Genomic DNA, 19,335 nt, shown 5'->3' on the forward strand with positions numbered 1-19,335 from the left:
TTAAAAATAGAGCAATTAAAAATTTATTTAAAAAAAAAAAAAAAAAAAGGATTACAAGACCAAGAGGGACTAACATGACAAAAAAGAACATCGCCTTGAATTTTGAATTGGCGATCAATCAAAATACCTAATAAACTTGGAAACTTGGAAACTTGGACAAGAGGTAATAAAAAGATACATCGAGATTAAAAAAAAGATAAAATAATGGAAGGGGGAGGGAGGAGACATTTGGGAGGATTTTGCTTTTAGAAAAGTGTTTTGGGGCAATGGGGAGACCAGGTGGCCCACTCAGGGTCAAAGGAGACAACATGGGCTTGAACTTGAACCCACAACTACGGGGTATTGAGGCTGTAGTTATAACCCCTGCACCACACTCTCAGACATTGTATGGTGGAAAATAGCAAGGTGGCCATTGTTTGAGAGAGATGGCAAACATACCCACCTCCTTTACAAAGCCGCACTGGCATTTTTAGCGCCGGCCTCCACGGTAACAACTCAGACGCTCATAGAATTCCTATGAGCATCGTAGCTGTTAACACCATGGATAGTGCTAAAAACACTAGTGTGGCTTTGTAAAGGCGGGGAATAGTTAACAAATTGTGGTAAAACCATAAAATGGCAAAACATGGCGAGTGTAGAATAGCAGAGCATAGCATGGCAGTCATAATATTACAAACATGGCTGACAAAGTGAGACACGACTTGGCAAAAACGGTAAGGCAAATGTGTATAGCCTAGAACAGTATTCGTCAACCACTGGTCCGCAGACCAGTGTTGGTCTGCAGAAATTTCCTCCCGGTCGGTCCTGAGGAGATCAGTGCACAAAACTGTGGGCAGCGGTGGCTCCTACGCATGTCCTGTGCCTGAACTGGCAGCCTTCTCTCTGACATCGCAATGTCAGAGGAAAAGCTTCCTTATGATGCGCGAGGATATGCCGCACGTGGCTTTGTGCACTGATCTCCTGAGGCCCGAGGCATGATCCGGCCGCGGACGGGCAGAGAGGAAGAGGGGAAGTGAGGAAGAGGGAGCCAGTCGCAGGCAGTGAGGAAGAGGGAGCCGGCTGCGGGCAGCATTAAACGGCCAGGAGGGAGCGCTGGTATGTTTCTTGCAGAGGGGGAGGAAGACAAGAGAGACAGCTGGCTTTCTCAAGGCGTTGTTTGTAAACAAGAGAGGGCAGGACACCCAGCCTCACCCAACTGCCATGATGAAGGGATGGCACATGGAGGGAGGGAGACAACAAAGGGAGGGGGAATGATTTTATTTTCAATTTAGTGATTGAATTGTGTCAATTTTGAGAATTTTCATCTGCTGTCTATATTTTGCACTGTTCAGGAAGAAATGTATTTGTTTCTTTTTCTCTGGAGTTATACTGCATGCACAGGCTTGAATCTTAGGGTTTCGTTTGAATATATTTGTAATTTTAGTTTGTGGTCCCGTATTTGCATAGGGGTTATTTATGTTCTGGTAGGAATGAATGTTGAGAAGCATACAGTCTGCTTTGTGTAGTTTAATTTTGTGGTTAACCATTATGTGTTGTTAATAAGATTATATTGTGTGTGTATATATGAAAAATGAATGGAAAAAATAGTGATACAATTAGTACTATTATGGGGGCGGGGTCTAGAGCAGAGATGGGCAGGGTCTGGCCCATGACTTAGCCCAGTGCTCTTCAACCGGTGGTCCGCGGACCGATGCACAGTAACCATTATATAGCAGGACTTCCCAAACCTGTCCTGGACACCCCACAGCTGGTCAGATTTTGAGGATACACTCAAAGAATATGCATAGGATTCATTTTCATGTGTTAAAAGGTAGTACATGCAAAATTTACCTCATGCACATTCATTTGACGATCTTGAAAACCCAACCTATAGAAAAAAAACCTGAACAAAGTTACTACAAATAAATCACTAGCCTGAGTACAAAAAAAAGGTGGGAATAAAATATGGGAATCCTTAGTTCTTCAAAGGAATATTTATTGCAGTACATCGATTGGACCCGACAAGGTCTGTGTTTCGACTCTCACAAGCCTGCCTCAGGGGTCAAAAACTATATATCTACAAAAGACATGCATGTAAACAAACCAACAGTGGTCAATCATATTTTAACACTCCCCTCCTCTATATACTGTAAAAATAGTATTTTTAGAAATAATCCACGAGTCACACAACAAGGAAAAGGCAGAAACTTAAACACTGCAGTGAGCGCTAGAATATCAATACACCTATTGTAAAACTAAACAAGCCAGATTAATCCTGCACAGTCAATGCTAACAGAAAACCATGTCCTTTTCATACACACAGAACACAGATACACCTCACCCAGTATGAAATAAGTAATCAGAAATTAAAAATAGAAATATGCAACACCATACCACAGAAACAGTGACACATGTCCCCTAATATTGAGCAAAATGTAATGCTAGCAGATGTAAATGTGAAAAAAAACTGACAAACAACAATCACCATTTTACAAATTAACATATAGAAATAGCACAAAAATTGGAACATAAGAACATTAGTCCATTTGATTGGACTAATACATTTTTCAATTAGCTTTCAGAGGCCAAAACTTACTTCCTCAGGTCAGTACAATATACTGCTGTTACGGTATTCTGTCCTGACCTGAGAAAGGGGATTTTGGTTAGTAAAAAATGTATAAAAATTAGTTCAATAAAAAAATACCTTATTTCCATGTTCTATTTATAAACGTTTATTAATACAACTATAATACTACTTTATTCTAAAGCAAAAACATAAAAAATCGTTCTACCTTTTGTTGCTTCTGCTTTACCGTAATCATTTTCTCTTCACTTTCTTCTTTCCATCCTACGCCTGTCCTCTCTCTCTCTTCCCAGGAGCATCTTCTCCTTCTACGCACTGTCCGTCTTCTCTTTCTCTGCCTCTTCCATCCACTGTCCACCCTTTCTCTCTCTTCCATCCACTGTCCATCCTCTCTCTTCCATCTGGTGTCCACCCTCTCCTCTTTCGAAATGGTATCTTCCCTTTTCATGCTCCTTCCATAAACTGTCTATCCTATGCCCTTTATACAGAGAGGAAAGCTTGATGCTTCTGCCAGAAGGGGAAGAAGTTCTTGACCATGATGCCAGCCTTCGGAGCACCCCCCTTATAGGCTGCACTCAGCGTGGACTGCCCCCCGCCCCTCCCTAGGCACACCACTGGAAGCCAATCAATTAGCATAAAAATAAATTAGAATAGAATAAAGTGAATTAAAATGATATGAATTAGTATGTAAATAAAAAAACTGAGAGAACAACAAGCAAAACTTAAAATACAATCCAATAAAGCTAAAATATAAACGGTGATGTGCACAATTATAAACAAAATCTTAACCATTAAAACTCCTGTAGTGCAAATTAAAAATATTTGTCTCGTAAAATGTAAATATCAGAATAGAGGAGCCTACTGTAAATAAATCTAATGAACCAAAAAGATTAAAATCTGGCTTGAAAACCCATCAGCGGAGGGGGCACTGGGACCAGGTTCGGAAAGTCCTGATGTAAAGAAAGGTGCCAATTATAGATAAATAACCACCCTCCTTTTACTAAACCGCAATAGCTGTTATTAGTGCAGGGAGCATTCAGCGCGGTTCGGTTAAGGGGGGGGGGTTAGTGGGCAGTTTTAAAAAGTCTGCACTCAGCTTTGTTACTATAACCACATTGTCAAAGGGAAAATTTCTATATGTTAAGCATAGCCCTTGCTGCTCTTAGGAACACCCTCTAATGTCTAAATTTGGCACCTAAGTGCGGGTTTATTCTAACATTCTATAATGGTGTTCTGGATGTCCTTAGATTTATTATTGTTGTGTTATTGGAGTGTTGAGAATGTTTGTTTTAATTATGAATGTATATTTGCAATCCACTTAGAAGGGTTGATAGGAGGACTATAAATGTTTTAAATAAATAAATAACAATAGAAATGGCACACCTTTGGGGTTCCTAAATAGTGGGGAGCGTGTGGTGCAGTGGTTAGAGCTTCAGCTTCAGCACCCTAAGGTTGTGGCCCTGGGCAAGTAACCCAATCTCACTTTGCTCCAGGTACATTAGAGAGAAAAAAATGCTTCAGTATCTGAATAAATTCTCGTAAACTGTTCTGAGCTCCCCTGGGAGAACAGTCTAGAAAATTGAATAAATAGTGTGAAAAGTTTCAGCCTCTGATCACCAGAGCTGATATTGTGACATCATAATGCCTCATTCCACCAACCTCAGCAGTGATGTCACAATGGCTTCCTTCTACTACATTTTGATTTCTAGAGTGGCGCAGTGGTTGAAGCTAGAGCCTCAGCACCCTGAGGTTGTGGGTTCAAACCACACACTGCTCCTTGTAACCCTGGGCAAGTCACTTAATCCACCCATTACCCCACTGGAACTGATAGGGGAAAATACTTGAGTACCTGAATGTAAACCACTTAGGTCAAAAGTACAATATAAATGCTAAAAAAAATAAATAAATATGATTACACATACTTTTACATACCTAATTGGCTATGCAAAAACTACCCACTCTCCCTGATTGTTGAGTTTAAAAACTTAAAACTAAGGCCCATATTCTATAAATGGTGCATTAACTTAGGCACTGATAGGCACCTTCCTAATGCTTAAGTTAAATGCAAAATGCCGTTTAAAAGAACTTTAAAAATGAATATCAGGCTCCTACCAATGCCTAAAAACAGCACTGGAATCAGTTTACAATGCCTAATGCCACTGTACATGTGGAAGTAAGGAAGAAATAGGGAATTACAGGCTGGTAAGTCTGACTTCTGTGGTAAGCAAATTAATGGAAACACTTTTAAAACAGAGAATGGTCAAGTTTCTGGAATCCTGTGGATTACAGGACCGGAGGCAACATGGATTCACTAGAGGTAGGTCTTGTCAGACAAATCTGATCAATTTCTTTGACTGGGTGACCAGAGAATTGGATAGAGGGAGTGCATTAGATGTGGTGTATTTAGATTTTAGCAAAGCCTTTGACAGTGTTCCACACAGATGTCTAATAAATAAACTGAGTGCCCTTGGGATGGGTCCCAAAGTGATGGGCTGGGTCAGGAACTGGTTGAGTGGAGCGCAACAGAGGGTAGTGATCAATGGAGATCAGTCTGAGGAAAGGGATGTTACCAGTGCTGTGCCTCAAGATTCTGTTCTTTTTAACATTTTTATAAACGATATTGTTGAAGAGTTGTCGAGTAAGATTTGCCTCTTTGTGAATGATACCAAAATCTGCAATAGAGTAGACACCCCGGATGGTGTGAATAACATGAAGAAAGACCTGGAGAAGCTTGAAGAATGGTCTGAAATTTGGCAGCTAAAATTTAATGCTAAGAAATGCAAGGTCATGCATTTGGGCTGCAAAAACCCGAGGGAACAGTACAGATTAGGAAGTGAAGAGCTTATGTGCATGACAGATGAGCGGGACTTGGGTGTGATTGTATGAGATGATCTGAAGGTGGCCAAACAAGTTGAAAAGGTGACGGCGAAAGCTAGAAGGATGCTAGGGTGCATAGGGAGAGGTATGGCCAGTAGGAAAAATGAGGTATTGACCTCATTTAGAACATTGTGTACAATTCTGGAGGCTGCACTTTCAAAAAGATATAAAAAGGATGGAGTCAGTCCAGAAGAAGCCTACTAAAAGGATGCATGGTCTTCGTCATAAGGCGTATAGGGACAGACTTAAAGATCTCAATCTGTATACTTTGGAAGAAAGGCGGGAGAGGAGAGATATGATAGAGACATTGAAATACCTACGTAATGTAAATGCGCATGAGTCAAGTCTCTTTAAGTTGAAAGGAAACTCTGCAATGAGAGGGCATAGGATGAAGTTAAGAGGGGATAAGCTCCGGAGTAATCTAAGAAAGGGTGAAAAAAAAAAAAAAAAGAAAGGGTGGTAGATGCGTGGAAGAGTCTCCCAGAAGAGGTGGTAGAAACAGAGACTGTGTCTGAATTCAAAAGGGCCTGGGATAGGCACATGGGATCTCTTAGAGAGAGGAAGAGATAACGGTTACTGCGGATGAGCAGACTAGATGGGCCATTTGGCCTTTATCTGCCATCATGTTTCTATGTTTCTAGGTGCTGTAAAAAGCGCCTCCGTAGGTGCGATTCATGTCAAAGGTAAGCATCGGAAACATAGGCCTTGAAAACCCTGGCCTACCTTTCCTGAAGGCGTGATTCTAAAAACAGTGCCGTCACTTGATTGGTGGCTGCTTTTAAGGACGATGCCGGCAACAACGCCGTTTATAGTACCAGCCCTCAGGCCCACCCAGTTCCACCTATCCCCACCCCGCTATGCCCCAGCTCTGCCCTCAGCTCCTCCCCCTGCCTGTTTGTTGGGCAGGAAGGCATCCGCACATGCGCGAATGCCCTCTCCCAACGCAATTTCTTTTCAAAACCTGGACAAAGTGCCGGATTTTGAAATGCCTGAAAAGGAGGACATGTCCGGGGAAATCTGGACATCTGGTAACCCTTCCAACCCAATATCCTGATTCCAACAGTGATCAGTCCAGTTCACAAGAACCTGGCAGAGTCCTCATAAGGTGCTACCAAAATACAGGCCTCAGAATGACATCATATTAGGGTTACCAGATGTCCGATTTCCCCGGACATGTCCAGAGGTCCAGACGGCTTTTCAAAACCCGGCACTTAGTCCGGGTTTTGAAAAACTGTGTCGGGCAGGGAGGAAGTCCGTGCATCCGCGGCCGTCACGCGAACGTGCATGTGCGCGTGACATCATCACATAGCGTCCATACATGTGTGGACTTCCTCCCTGCCCGACATGAGCAGGCAGCGGGGAGCAGGGCTAGGGCGGGCTTGGGGGTGGGCTTAAGGAGGGGATTGGCGGAACTAGGCAGGCCTGGGGGTGTGGCTAGAGGTCCAGCTTTTCCGAAAGGAAAATCTGGCAGCCCTACATCCTACCCATATGAAAAACTGAATAGAGAAGGTGGGAAATCTTTATTTCTAAACCAATTTGTTAAATACGTATAATCACTCAAACCTGTTGGTTAAAATTAATACTCCATTAATTTGAAAACTATGATAAACTTTAAGAGACTAAAATGAACATGGGAGGTGAGCATATCATAATGTGATAGAAGGTCAGTTCATAGGACCTCTTATGCTTACATATCATTTCAAGTCCACATCCTGTGTCCTTCTCCCCCCTCCCCCTCTACCCTACTTTTTAATCATAAATAATGCCTAAATACTAATTCCTTCCATGGAAAAGCATTATTTAACAGAAAGGCAACACTTATCTCCAAACGGCTATTGCCACAACCAGAGTCAAGGAGCAGATTCATTGCTACCTACCTGTATGGATAAGAAGTGATTTACCTAAGCCTGCCTCAGCCCTTCCCGACCCAGCACACCTAGTTCCATCAGGTTTTCAGGATAACCACAATGAAGGCAACTGAGGCAGTGCATGCAAATCTATCTCGTGGATATTCAGAAAATCTGATGGGAACAGGTATGCCCCACAGATTGGGTTGGAAATGGCTGGTTTTACACACTTTTCTTCCAGGGATTTACTATGTCTTCCAGCAGTGAAACCAAACGTCAAACCAAATGTCTTCTCAAAAGCAGTTGGGAAATGGCCCACCATAAATTATTCATATCTCAGACAATTAAGTCAATGATGAATTTTTTTGTATATAATTTGTATGTAATTCAGTATTTGGGTCTCAGCCAAAACAGGGAGGTATTTGTCCCCACGGTGTTTTTGGGTGGTTCGCTGAAACCAGCAAAAACGGCTAGACTGCTTTTTACGTCATCTTACACTCTGTGCTGTGAATAAATCGTGCTTGAGTCAATTTGTTATACTGTGACCACTTCCCGCACATTCAAATAGGAATATTGTCACAAATCTGTCAGAAAATATACAGAACCAAATTCAGTTTCCACAAGTTTGATAAAACCAGCAGTGAGTTCCAGAGTTTAATTTTATTTATTTATTTAATTTATTTGGATTTCTATCCTATTCTCCCCGAAGCTTAGAATGGGTTACTATTGACATTCACAGTAAAATACAGGACAAAATTTACAGACATTTGTAGAGAGACAGGTGAGAAGAGGGGGAACAAGGGGAGCATGGGAAGGGAGGAGGAGGGTTGAGAGAGTGGGAGATTAAGGAAAGGGAGCAAGGGGGGGCTGTTCAAATGTTTTCTTTGGTTTGATTTAAGTGTACAACTTAGTTACATCATGGTTTGTCCCCCTACTCTTTGTAAAAAAATCCCCAAAAACCCTGTTCCACTCCATATATAGATCTCTCAAATAACTCCCCTAAGCTATCTCTTCTCCAGGCTGAAGAGCCTAAGCTTCCTATCTTATTCTCATAAGAAAGTTATTCCATCCTCTTAATCAATTCCCAAAGCCCTTTAAATCACTGTTGGCTTTGAGATAGTTATCGCAATGGTCTGCGTTATTGGGCTTTGTAAAAGAGGAGGTTTGTTTGCCAGTCTTTTTTTTTTTTAACCTCACCCCCTGTTTTACAAAACCATAGCGTGGTTTTTAGCGCCGTGGCTGGCTAATGTCGCTCAATGGAACAATTCTCTATGCCGTTCATAACATAACATAACATAAAACTCACTTGTATACCGCAAATACCATTAAGCTCTATGCGGTTCACAAAGACTAGTAATACAAATGAATCCGAAGTATTCCCTGAAAAGATACGTTTTTAAGGCATGTCGAAATTGTTGGTATGAAGTTGGGAGTGTGAATATATGAGTTAAATCCCTAATAATTCCTGACATTATCCGCCCCCCCCCCCCCTTCTTTACTAAGCCGTGGTAAAGGTTTCTATTGCGGCCCTGATGCTGCTCCGGCTTAGTAAAAGGAGGGGATTACGGTCTTTTTTTTCCTGGTTACCACTGCACACTAAGCAGAAGATTTCAAGACTGAGAAATTATATTCAGCATCAGATTAGAGCTTTTTTTCTCTCTTATTATGTGAAAACAATGTTGGCAGTCCTGTTTGTTTAGTCTTTTCTGGAATACGGTGTTATTTCCTTATGTTGATTAAACTGGGGACTTCAGTACTGTGTATTTCACTTCTCTTTTTCTCTCTCTCTCTGCCTTTTGTTTGTTCTTGCTAAATATTTTAAAAAAGAAAAGCATACAATGAACGTAAAGAAGACAAATTGTGGATCCCTGTCCCTGCACACTGGACTGTCATGGTATTAGTTGTTAAAATATATTCTTCATCCACAGAAATCCCTCTCAACCAGCAGACAAATGGGGATAAGCATGAATTTGAAATGTGTAGAAGCTGCATGGGAATATTGTGGGCTGAGAGGCCTCATAAAGGTTGACTGAGATGCTGAACAGCTGATAGATTTTTCTTTATACGTCCATTGTGTTATTTGGATCTAATATGTGATTTCTCTTCGCTGATCCATCTCTTCCTGCAATTACAGCCGCAGTGACAACCAGTTATTCAGTCAGTGAAGAGACTGGCAGCGGGAATTGGAATGAATGTTAGTCTGAAGCAGGCTCTGCCCATTTAGCCCAGTGGAAGGGGAACGGTTGCTGCCAGCAGGTTCCAAATGGCAACTTTCTCTCCCTTGCTCTGATGGTCTGATTTTTTCATTGCTTTTTTTTTTTTGAGGGGGGCGGCCAATATAATTGCTACATACATTTTACAAGTAAGCAATTTTCTGTCCACTTTCCCTCCTCTCCCCTCCTTTGATTAAAACCTTTCCTTTTCTGAGGTGTCTCTTTTTTTTCTCTTCATTCCTTACCAAGCTTGTGACGTGTCCTGTGCTCAATACCACGCTCTGTTTGTGACTGAAGCCATTTTGTTTGACTAGTATGAATTGCCTCAAATAGCCAAACACTTATTTGTCTCAAATGGCGTTCAGATCAGAAAAATATTGGAACATTTAACATTCTGATAACTAAAACATCATTGTGTATAAATAAATTCAGCTATCCTATTCAATCTACCATTAAGGTTTTGGGAATAATACTGGGCCAGGACTTGACTATGAAGAACCAGGTGGACTCTTTGATCAGAAAAGGTTTCTTTACTCTTTGGTCGGCCTGTTAGGGCATATTTTGATGTCTCATCATTTAGAGTTTTGGTACAGTCTCTTATACTAAGCCAGCTTGATTACTGCAATATTGCCTATTTTTCCAGAAGAATATGCAACAATTGCAAATAATACAAAATGCGGCGGTCAGGCTGATTTTTAGGTTGAAGAAATATGATCGCGTACTGCATTGGCTGCCAATGGAGGGGCGGGTGAAGTTTAAGTTTGATTGCTTCGGTTTTAATGCTTTGTTTGGTTTATCTCCCAAATATAAAATTGAGCTTTTCTGAATTTTGTTTTCCCGCCTTTTAGAGGATGTCAACTTAAAAAACATCATCAAAATCTTTTTTTCATATCGAGCAGCGTTATGGGGTAAGGATTTAGAACAATTGCTTTTGTTTACTGACACTTATGGGAAATTTAGGAGACATCTAAAAATGCATCTGGTTTTGAAGTATTTAGGCAGCTAATTCGTAAAAATTTTATTATGCACTATTTTGATCATTTTAGTTTTTCTAATTATTGGCTTTTATCTTTTGTAGTTCTATTCAACTTCTTTTTTTGAGGTTTTTTTTTAAAACTACTGTAAACCGCATAGAACTTTACGGCCTTGCGATATATAAATTTATTATTATTATTATTATTATTAACCTCCCCCCCCCGCCCTTTTTCTACTGTGGCCTGGAGCGCTAAATGCTCTGATGCTCATAGAATTCCTAGGAGCTTTGGAGCATTTAGCGCCCTGGGTCATGGTAGAAACCTCTACTGTGGCTTAGTAAAAGGGGGGATTTTTTTTCTAAGCTACACATTTAGGCAAAAGTAAAACAAACAAGTTCAGATCGACGTGCCTAGCCAATCTAGGCACCTAATGTAATTTTTTAATTGGTTCAATCAGTGCAGTTAATTGAACAGTGCCATTAAAAACCAATTTAAGAAAATATAAATTTTGGGATAGGTACCTGACTCGGTAGACTCCATGTAGGCATCGACACTGAGCCTACCCGAAAAGTAGGCACGGTTAGGGGCAGAGTTTGAACGTGGATTATGTTAGGCTAAAATAAAAACCTGGCCTAATATACTGGCACCTAAGTTTTTACAATTCTCTATCAAATTCATACAATTGCTTGCTTTAGATTTGATATGATCTAGGGATAAGAACCGTGATATCGTCTGCATATATCAAAGAAATAAGTTTAGGCTTTTCCATTGTATAGCCTAATGAGTGCAGAAAACCCTTGAGGGACTTTGTAAGGGAGTGGCCATTCTTTTTATATCTTAGAAGACATTTTTACTTTGTAGGCTCGTTTAAAAATGTTCCCTGATATACCAATTTTGTCCAATATTCTTAGCAATAGAACATGATCTACGAAATCATAGGCACTAGATAGGTCAAATTGTAGTATCAAAACTCTATAACCCTTTGAGATATTAGTTCTAACCATGGCTCCTAGAATAGTTTCCGTGCTGTGACTAGGGTTACCAGATGTCTGAATTTCCCCGGACATGTCCTCCGTTTGAGGACATGTCTGGGTGTCTGGACGGCTTTTCAAAACCCGCCACTTTGTCCGGGATTTGAAAAGCTTCCAACAAATTGCCATTGGGCAGGAGAGCATCCGCGCATGCACAGATCCCTTCCTGCCCGATGAGATCAGGCAGCAGGGGGTGGGGCTATGCAGGATTGGGGGTGAGACTGAGGCGTGACGGGGATGGGTGGAACTGGGCAGGCCTGGGGGCGGGTCTAGGGGGGTCTGGATTTTCCGTTTGGAAAATCTGGTAACCATAGCTGTGACCCTTATGGACATCTGATGAGTAGAATGAAGAATGTGTAAAATTTTTCTAAATAGGAATTCAGGCCTTCTAATATCTTAACCAAAAATAGTATTGATGCCACAGGTCTATAATTGGATACCTGGCTGATATAACTGTCCTGATTCCTAACACTTAAATATTGCAATGGGTATTGGACTGGAAAGCATTCAAAAAAATGACTGGAAGTCCTCAGAAAGGCCTCCAAGGAGTCTGGCTTCCTAATGAATGCAGGCTTTATGTAGCTACTGGTTGGAAGTTGAGGGTGAGTCACAGAATAGCAATTCTGCACTTACTAGATGCTCAACTTTGACTTTCTGGAAAGGAACAGAGAAGAAGCCCAGATCATTCAGTCGAGGCAGGCTGCCACCTTTTAACACCGAACAAGGCTCAGCGAACAGCGCTCATTCAGTAGCAGATTTGCACAGGTAGCAGATGAATGGCTCAGAGCACAAAGCTCGGTGAGAACACACATTAACAGTAAAGCTTGGCAAAGCGAATGGAATAAGGCACAAATATACAGAAACAAAACAACTCTATCAAGTGAAGGCTGCAGTTGTTTCCATAAATACTTTCAAGTACAGTTTATACAGTTAAGAAATCGGGATCTTTGGAGGCTGCTTGGTTGGGTAGGACTCAGTTGTTTAATCTCTTATGGGTAATCCTTTAAACTTTTGTGAATCACACTAATCTAATATAAATGAAGCTAAGTACTTCATAAATTTTATTCTAAAATGGAAAAGTACTATTAAACAAATAAATTAATGAAGACCAGTATACAAGTTAAAATAAGACTTACAAAGTATTTAAATATTCAAAACATTGAAAAAGAGAACATATAGGATCAACGATAGCTCACCCTGTGGTTATTAGCTTGAAACATATATCAGGATTATAGCTGTGAGCGCTTGAGTTGAGATCTTTTGTAGTTCTCCATTATATTCATTTGGATATACCAACTTGTGCTTTAGCCAAGAATTTATATTAGATTAGTGTGAATCTCTTATCCTTTAATTGAGGGGAAGGCGAAGAATGATTGAGGTCGAGTAGATCATCCGGGTCTGGTGATGTGAACTGACTGGTGAGGTAGTTGAGTAGTAGACCATTGGACGCCATTGGTGAGCAGTTGACCTACAGAGCTTTGTAGAAGAGACATCTGAATTTAAAAAATACTCGGCTCTCAATTTTCAGCCAATGAAGTTTTTGGTAGAAAGGTGTGATGTGATTGGATTTTTTCAGGTTGAATATGAGCCTCTCTGCAGTGCTTTGGATGATGCGATAATGGTTACTGCGGATGGGCAGACTAGATGGGCCATTTGGCTTTTATCTGCCATCATGTTTCTATGTAAATCACTGTTTGAATGAGCAAAATTCTAAAAGTGCTGATATTTGGAGGGATTACGTTCACATCCATGTATTCCTTGGCATAGCAGGGAATATTTAAACAGCACATAATACAGTAGTAAATAATCAATGCAATAATCAAAGCAAAGTAGTCAGATAGGTTTGCTTTGATTATTTTTGTTTAAAATATTTATATTCCACCAATCATATACACTGGGTTTTACTAAGCAACGTAAGAGCATTTTACCATGAGCAGGCGAGGTAAAATGCTCCGATGCTCATTCAAAGGAATTACAAAGAAAGAAATAAGCTTGTATTTGCCACTATTGAATTGGTTGGGGAGGAAATCGCTGGCAAATTAAGAGGGTGACCTCCCCTTATCCCTCCCTTAGAGCGCTCGCTACCTAAAATGAGCACATTTACCAAGTCTATATGTACCTGGGAGCAGCTAATAAGAGATATGAATCCTATCATTGACCTTGGAGGTCGTAGATTTCTGTTCCCATTGTGAAATGAGAACCACACATGTATTTTATGCCTTACGTTATTTCCACCCAAACACCATCCAAACTGCACCCTCTTACCTTATGCACCAGGAGAGATATGAAGGTGGAGCAACAGGAATGTTTTATAGGATAAAAATATTAGTGTGATTCCCCAGCAAGAGTCTGAGGGCAAAAAAATCAAGAATTTAAGTATATTATACCTTTCCTGCCCCTTCCCCCCTCCAGCTCCATGACATATTGAAAATTATGAAGTTTTATCTGTTAGATATTATCATTGCTGTTCCTTGTGACCTTGGTCAAGTCACTTAACCTTCCATTGCCACTACTGTAGAGACATAAGCTGTATCTAAATAGAAAAACAGAGCTTTGTATATCTCCTCAAAAGCAGCAAATGCACTAAGTTACAAAAAAAAGAGTGCAGTTTTATTTTATTCTGGGACGTACTTTCTAGCTTATTAGATGTAAATAAGCAGGTTTGTTAAATTACTTTATAGCTTTGCCAAATTAGGCTAGCAAGCACGGAAAAAGATGGCTGCTGTTTCCTGACTCAGTAGCTGAGAAAGACGCAGTCTTTCTGAACTTCCACCTACATAAGTTTCACTTAAGAACGAAGGGAAATGATTCAGAATCCCTCCTTTTCCCTGGCATTGATCAGGCCATATGAGAGAAACAGTTTCATCCTTTCACTGCAATATGAGTCACACTGTGAGCGAAACGAAAAGAATTTGACTTTGTATTCAAATGGTTGCATTTCTTTACCAGAACACATTTCCCATCAGTTGGGACTAATCTCATCTTACAGTGATAGAACAGCTGTGCAGTGCCTGTCTTCACTGAACTGAGAGCATGGCGGAAGAGTGGACCAAACCTGTGGAAGGACTGCAAAAAAGAGAGATACAGCCAAGGATTTCAAAGTCCCTCCTTGAGAGCCGCAATCTAGTCGGGTTATCAGGATTTCCCCAATGAATATGCATTGAAAGCACTGCATGCACATAGATCTCATGCATATTCATTGGGGAAATCCTGAAAACACGACTGGATTGCGGCCCTCAAGGAGGGACTTTGAGTCCTCCAACTGCATTGCTGCCAGCAGGGGGAGTGGTGCTAGGGATTGGAATCTTGTAGAGCTTGAAGAACTAAGGCCAGTATTGAGCAGACTTGCACAGTCTGTGTCTGTATATGGCCTTTTGGTTGAGGATGGGCTGGGGATGGTGTAGATGGGCTGAAGTGACCTTTGACGGAGTCTTCAGTAGTTAGAACCTAAGCACAGTACCAGGCAGAACTTTGGATTCTTGCCCAGAAATAGCTAAGAATAAAAAAAATTTAAATTGAATCAGGTTGGGCAGACTGGATGGACCATTCGGGTCTTTATCTGCCATCATCTACTATGTAACCCATTCTGGGCTCTTGGGGAGGACAGGCTATAAAACTAAATAACTAACTAAATTAGATTTACTAAAGGCCAGATTCTTTAAAGGATCGTCCCGTCCTCCTCTCTGCCTCTCCGCTCCTTCCCGAATCCCCCTTCTGCCTGCCTCCATCCTACCCATTCCACTGAGCAGCATGTTTCCATTTAACACCCCCGCCACTACCGCCGCCATGCAGCCGACCCCGATGACCCTCCCACTGCTAGACGGCTGACAACCCTCCTGGCTCCAGCAGCGTCCGAGACACAGTAAACACGCTGCTTCGCGGCCTTCTACTGCTCTAATTTCCTCTGCTGCGTCTCTGATGATGTCATCAGGGATGCGGCAGAGAAAATCAGGCCAGTAGAAGGACGCGAAGCAGCGTGTTTACTGTGTCTCAGATGCTGCTGGAGCTGGGAGGTTTGTGTTCATCTCGTGGTGGGAGGTTCGTCTGGGAGGGTCAACTGGGGTTTCGGGTGTGCCGGGTAGGGTCAGCGCCGGGGGGGAGGGGGAGAGAGTTGCAGCATGCTACCTGCCGGCGGTCCTATGTCCTAGAATAGAACCCTAAGCGTGCATGCGCACACTGCCGACCAGGGAACACGGCGGTAAGAGTGCGCATGCGTGCTTAGCGTTTTATTATAGTAGATGCACACATCACAACTGAGCCGATGGTTCTTCTCTCTCTGACGCTGCAAGAGTGTAGTGATTGTTCTAAATGAGCGAGGTCTTGAAATATAAGTACGTAGAGTATTTTGTATTAAAGGTTTTGGGTTGTGGAACAAATCATCTGAATTTCTATTATTTCCTATGGGGAAATTCGCTTTGATATACAAGTGCTTTGGATTACAAGCATGCTTCTGGAACGAATTATGCTCGCAAACCAAGGTTTTACTGTAATTGCAAATTTTCTAGGTTCAAAGTGAGATCGCTTTTCTTTTTGCCTTTATCGAAAGTTAACTGCTCTGTGTCGTGCTTTGCCAGTCTTTCAGCAACAAATACCACAACACAGCAAGATCTAATTGTAATACATGAATGTGCATTTTTAAAGCACTAAAGTCAATATAGCATCTTCCTTTTGGGTTTTATAGATTCCTCCTGTGCTAAAGGCAGGTACCCTTATAGGGTTCCTGTTCTCAGAGCTGTTTCATTTATTTATTTATTTAAAACATTTCTAATCCGCCTTTATCCAAGGTGGCTCACAGTATCACATACACTCTTCAGGTTTTAAAAATCACATACATCAGAAAAAATCATAAGATTATACCATCTCTAATGAGTCTAATCTAATATATTTGTGTGTCGCTCATACCTGTGTAGGCTCTAGGCCAGACATGGGCAACTCCAGTCCTTGAGGGCCGGAATCCGGTTGGGTTTTCAGGATTTCCCTAATGAAAGCAGTGCATGCAAATAGATCTCATGCATATTCATTGGGGAAATCTTGAAAACCCATGTCTGCTCTAGGTGACTTAGAGAGAGAAAGAAGAGAGCAAGGAGGGTGGAGTCTTGAATGGGGAAGAGGGACAACTCTCAGCCATTGATTTACTACCATTACTTCATAATAAAGCAGCACAGATCTGATAACGTGCAGAAGAACCTGCAGATAACCCAGGGAATCTCAAAGTCCCTCCTTGAGGGCCGCATCCAGTCGGGTTTTCAAGATTTCCCCAATGAATATGGATTGAAAGCAGTGCATGCACATAGATCTCATGCATATTCATTGAGGAAATCCTGAAAACCCGACTGGATTGCAGCCCTCAAGGAGGGACTTTGAGACCCCTGAGATAACCTGTTTTGAATCAGTGATGTACTATAGAACCATAGGGCAAATTGATGACTCATTAAAACTATCTAGCTATATTAATCGTCACACAATATAACTATATAGCTAGATAGTTTTAATGAATCATCAGTTTGCCCTATGGTTCTATAGTGTGTTTGCTTGCATGGTGGGCATGATGCTTTTAGAGACTCTTTCCTGATTTCTAGGTATAGTTTATCGAGAGTGGGTTTGTTACTGTATTTTTGAATCGGTGACGTGCCTTTCTGTGATTCTTTCCTCTCACAGGATATACTCGCCGATGTATGCTGCGTTAATGGGAAATCTCCTTGGCTGTGTGCTCACCAGGGCTTGCATACCCTCACACATTAAGCCAAAGTCAGGAAGCCTCAGCCCTGCAAATGGTGAGTGGCTCCGGCACATTTCTGCCACCATGGGAAGCGTCTTTCATATCTAGAACTGCTGAATTGCTACCACACTGATTGAAAGGATCTTCTGGGAAAACAGGCTAGTTCCCTCAAAAAGCTGTTCAAATAGATAATGGCTGAACAATCCCAGATGGTAGGACAGTGAGTATTAAAATAAGCATGAGGGCTATCAAGCTTTTTAAATCACCATTAAAAAGATTAATACATTCCATTTAGTCTCAATAATAATAATAAAAGAAGCACATACCCAAAGGCAGGTTTTAATTACCTATTCTTCAATAAAACAATTTGGTATTCACATTACTTAGTGTGTCTGGTCTTCTCCTTGTCTGCACAATCAAGGGCATGGATGGATCAGGGGCATACCTATGAGTTGTATATGCTTGTTATACTAAGGGTCACATGCGTACTTGCCAATAGCTAGGCACAAACACTTGTACTAGCCTTAGACATGGCATCAATGGCATAGCGAGAGTAGGAGGCACTTGGGACGCTGGCACCCACCTGAACCTTCCTCTCTGCCCCCCTCCTCCCCCCCCCCCCCCGCTTCTTCAAGTTTATTAAAAGATTTTTAATACCACTTATTCAAGTTTATTTCATGCCACCTGCCCCCACCCCGCTTATTCCACATCCCCCATGCCACACTTGCACCCTCCCTTCCCACCCCTGTACCTCTCTAAATCTTCGCCAGTGCGAGCAGCTTCTCTGGCCTTTCCCTCTGATGTCACTTCCTGACCCTGTGATCCGGAAGTGATTTCAGAGGGAGCCAGGCGAGCGCGAGCAGCAGGCTAGAGTAGTTCCTCGCGCTGGCGAAGATTTTAAATAGGTATGGGAGGCGGGGAAAGGAGGGTGCGAGTGTGGAATTGGGGGGTGGAGAGGTGCCGGAGCCCCCACCAATACGGCGCCCGGAGTGGTCCGCACCTCCTGCCCCCCTGACTATGCTCTTGCACCTAATGTTAGCCATTAAACTACGATTTTACGCTAGTATTCTATAAAGGCAGTTCCATATTGCACTGCCTTTATAGAATTTGTGCTCAATTCATATCATCCCAGTGCTTAAATTTTGGTTCCATTTATACAGTAAAATGTACCCCAATATGTTCTGTTATTTGAATATTTTTTTCTATTGATATCGTCTATTGCCTATTCCAGATTGATCTTGTTGTACTTGATCTTGGTCGAATTTCTTCAAGAAGGCAATAGATCAATCAAATTGTACTCCGCGTGGAAGTGTACGATACAGCGGAATAGAAATATTGAAATAAATAAATAAAGATAATAATCCCATTCCCACGTCACCTGTTCTTCACCCTGGGAATGTGTATGTTCTGTAAGATCAGACGCTGTCTTTCACTGTTCCTGCCCCATAAACATGTTTGCCTCCAAGGCAATTTTATGAGTCCATTAGAGTATGTAAAACTTGAAAAGCCCCTTAAAAAATGACTTGCTAAGTATCACAGGAATGTGCTGACTTTAATCTGTAGTCATGGAATGTAAACAGACTTAAATGAGAACCTTTCCATCCTCCAGGCACATCAAAGTCCAACAGTGTTTTTAACGTCAACGAAATTGTGCGTCTGATGAAGTTCCCAGATGTGAGGCCGATTTTCACAATCAAAGTCATTTCTGTACTTCCTACAGGTACCTCTCTCTTACAGATGATTCAAAACACAGCTATCAGGCTAATATTCAAACTAAAAAAATTTGACTCCATCTCACCTTACTGGCTACCTGTGAAAACTTGTATCACCTTCAAACTATCGTGTATAATGTTCCAAATTCTATATGCAAAACCCACTGAACCACTCATAAACTTAATCATCAATTCCTAGTCAACGCCAGCCAGTAAACTGGAATCGCTTCAACTACTCCTCCCATCTCCCACAGGGGTTAAATACAAATGCACATTTGACTCGCTCTTCACTTACCTTGGCACCAAGACCTGGAACAACCTTCCAACTGACATCAGGATGGAAACATTCTACAACAGATTCTGAAAAAAATTAAAAACTCTCTTACACACTATAGACAA

At 41.5% G+C, this 19,335-nt stretch overlaps 1 protein-coding gene across 4 annotated transcripts in view; it reads left to right on the forward strand.

The window, feature by feature from the left end:
* Positions 1 to 19,335, forward strand: part of SLC22A18 (solute carrier family 22 member 18) — a 200,369-nt gene that overhangs the window by 136,903 nt on the left and 44,131 nt on the right. For all 4 annotated transcript variants that reach the window (XM_033928513.1, XM_033928511.1, XM_033928512.1 and 1 more), the window contains exons 6-7: positions 17,164 to 17,279; positions 18,834 to 18,944. In XM_033928513.1, the coding sequence (XP_033784404.1) occupies positions 17,164 to 17,279; positions 18,834 to 18,944 (227 nt within the window). The remainder of the gene's footprint in view (positions 1 to 17,163; positions 17,280 to 18,833; positions 18,945 to 19,335) is intronic.

Source organism: Geotrypetes seraphini, chromosome 19, assembly GCF_902459505.1.
Source record: "Geotrypetes seraphini chromosome 19, aGeoSer1.1, whole genome shotgun sequence".
NCBI classification, from domain to species: Eukaryota; Metazoa; Chordata; class Amphibia; order Gymnophiona; family Dermophiidae; genus Geotrypetes; species Geotrypetes seraphini.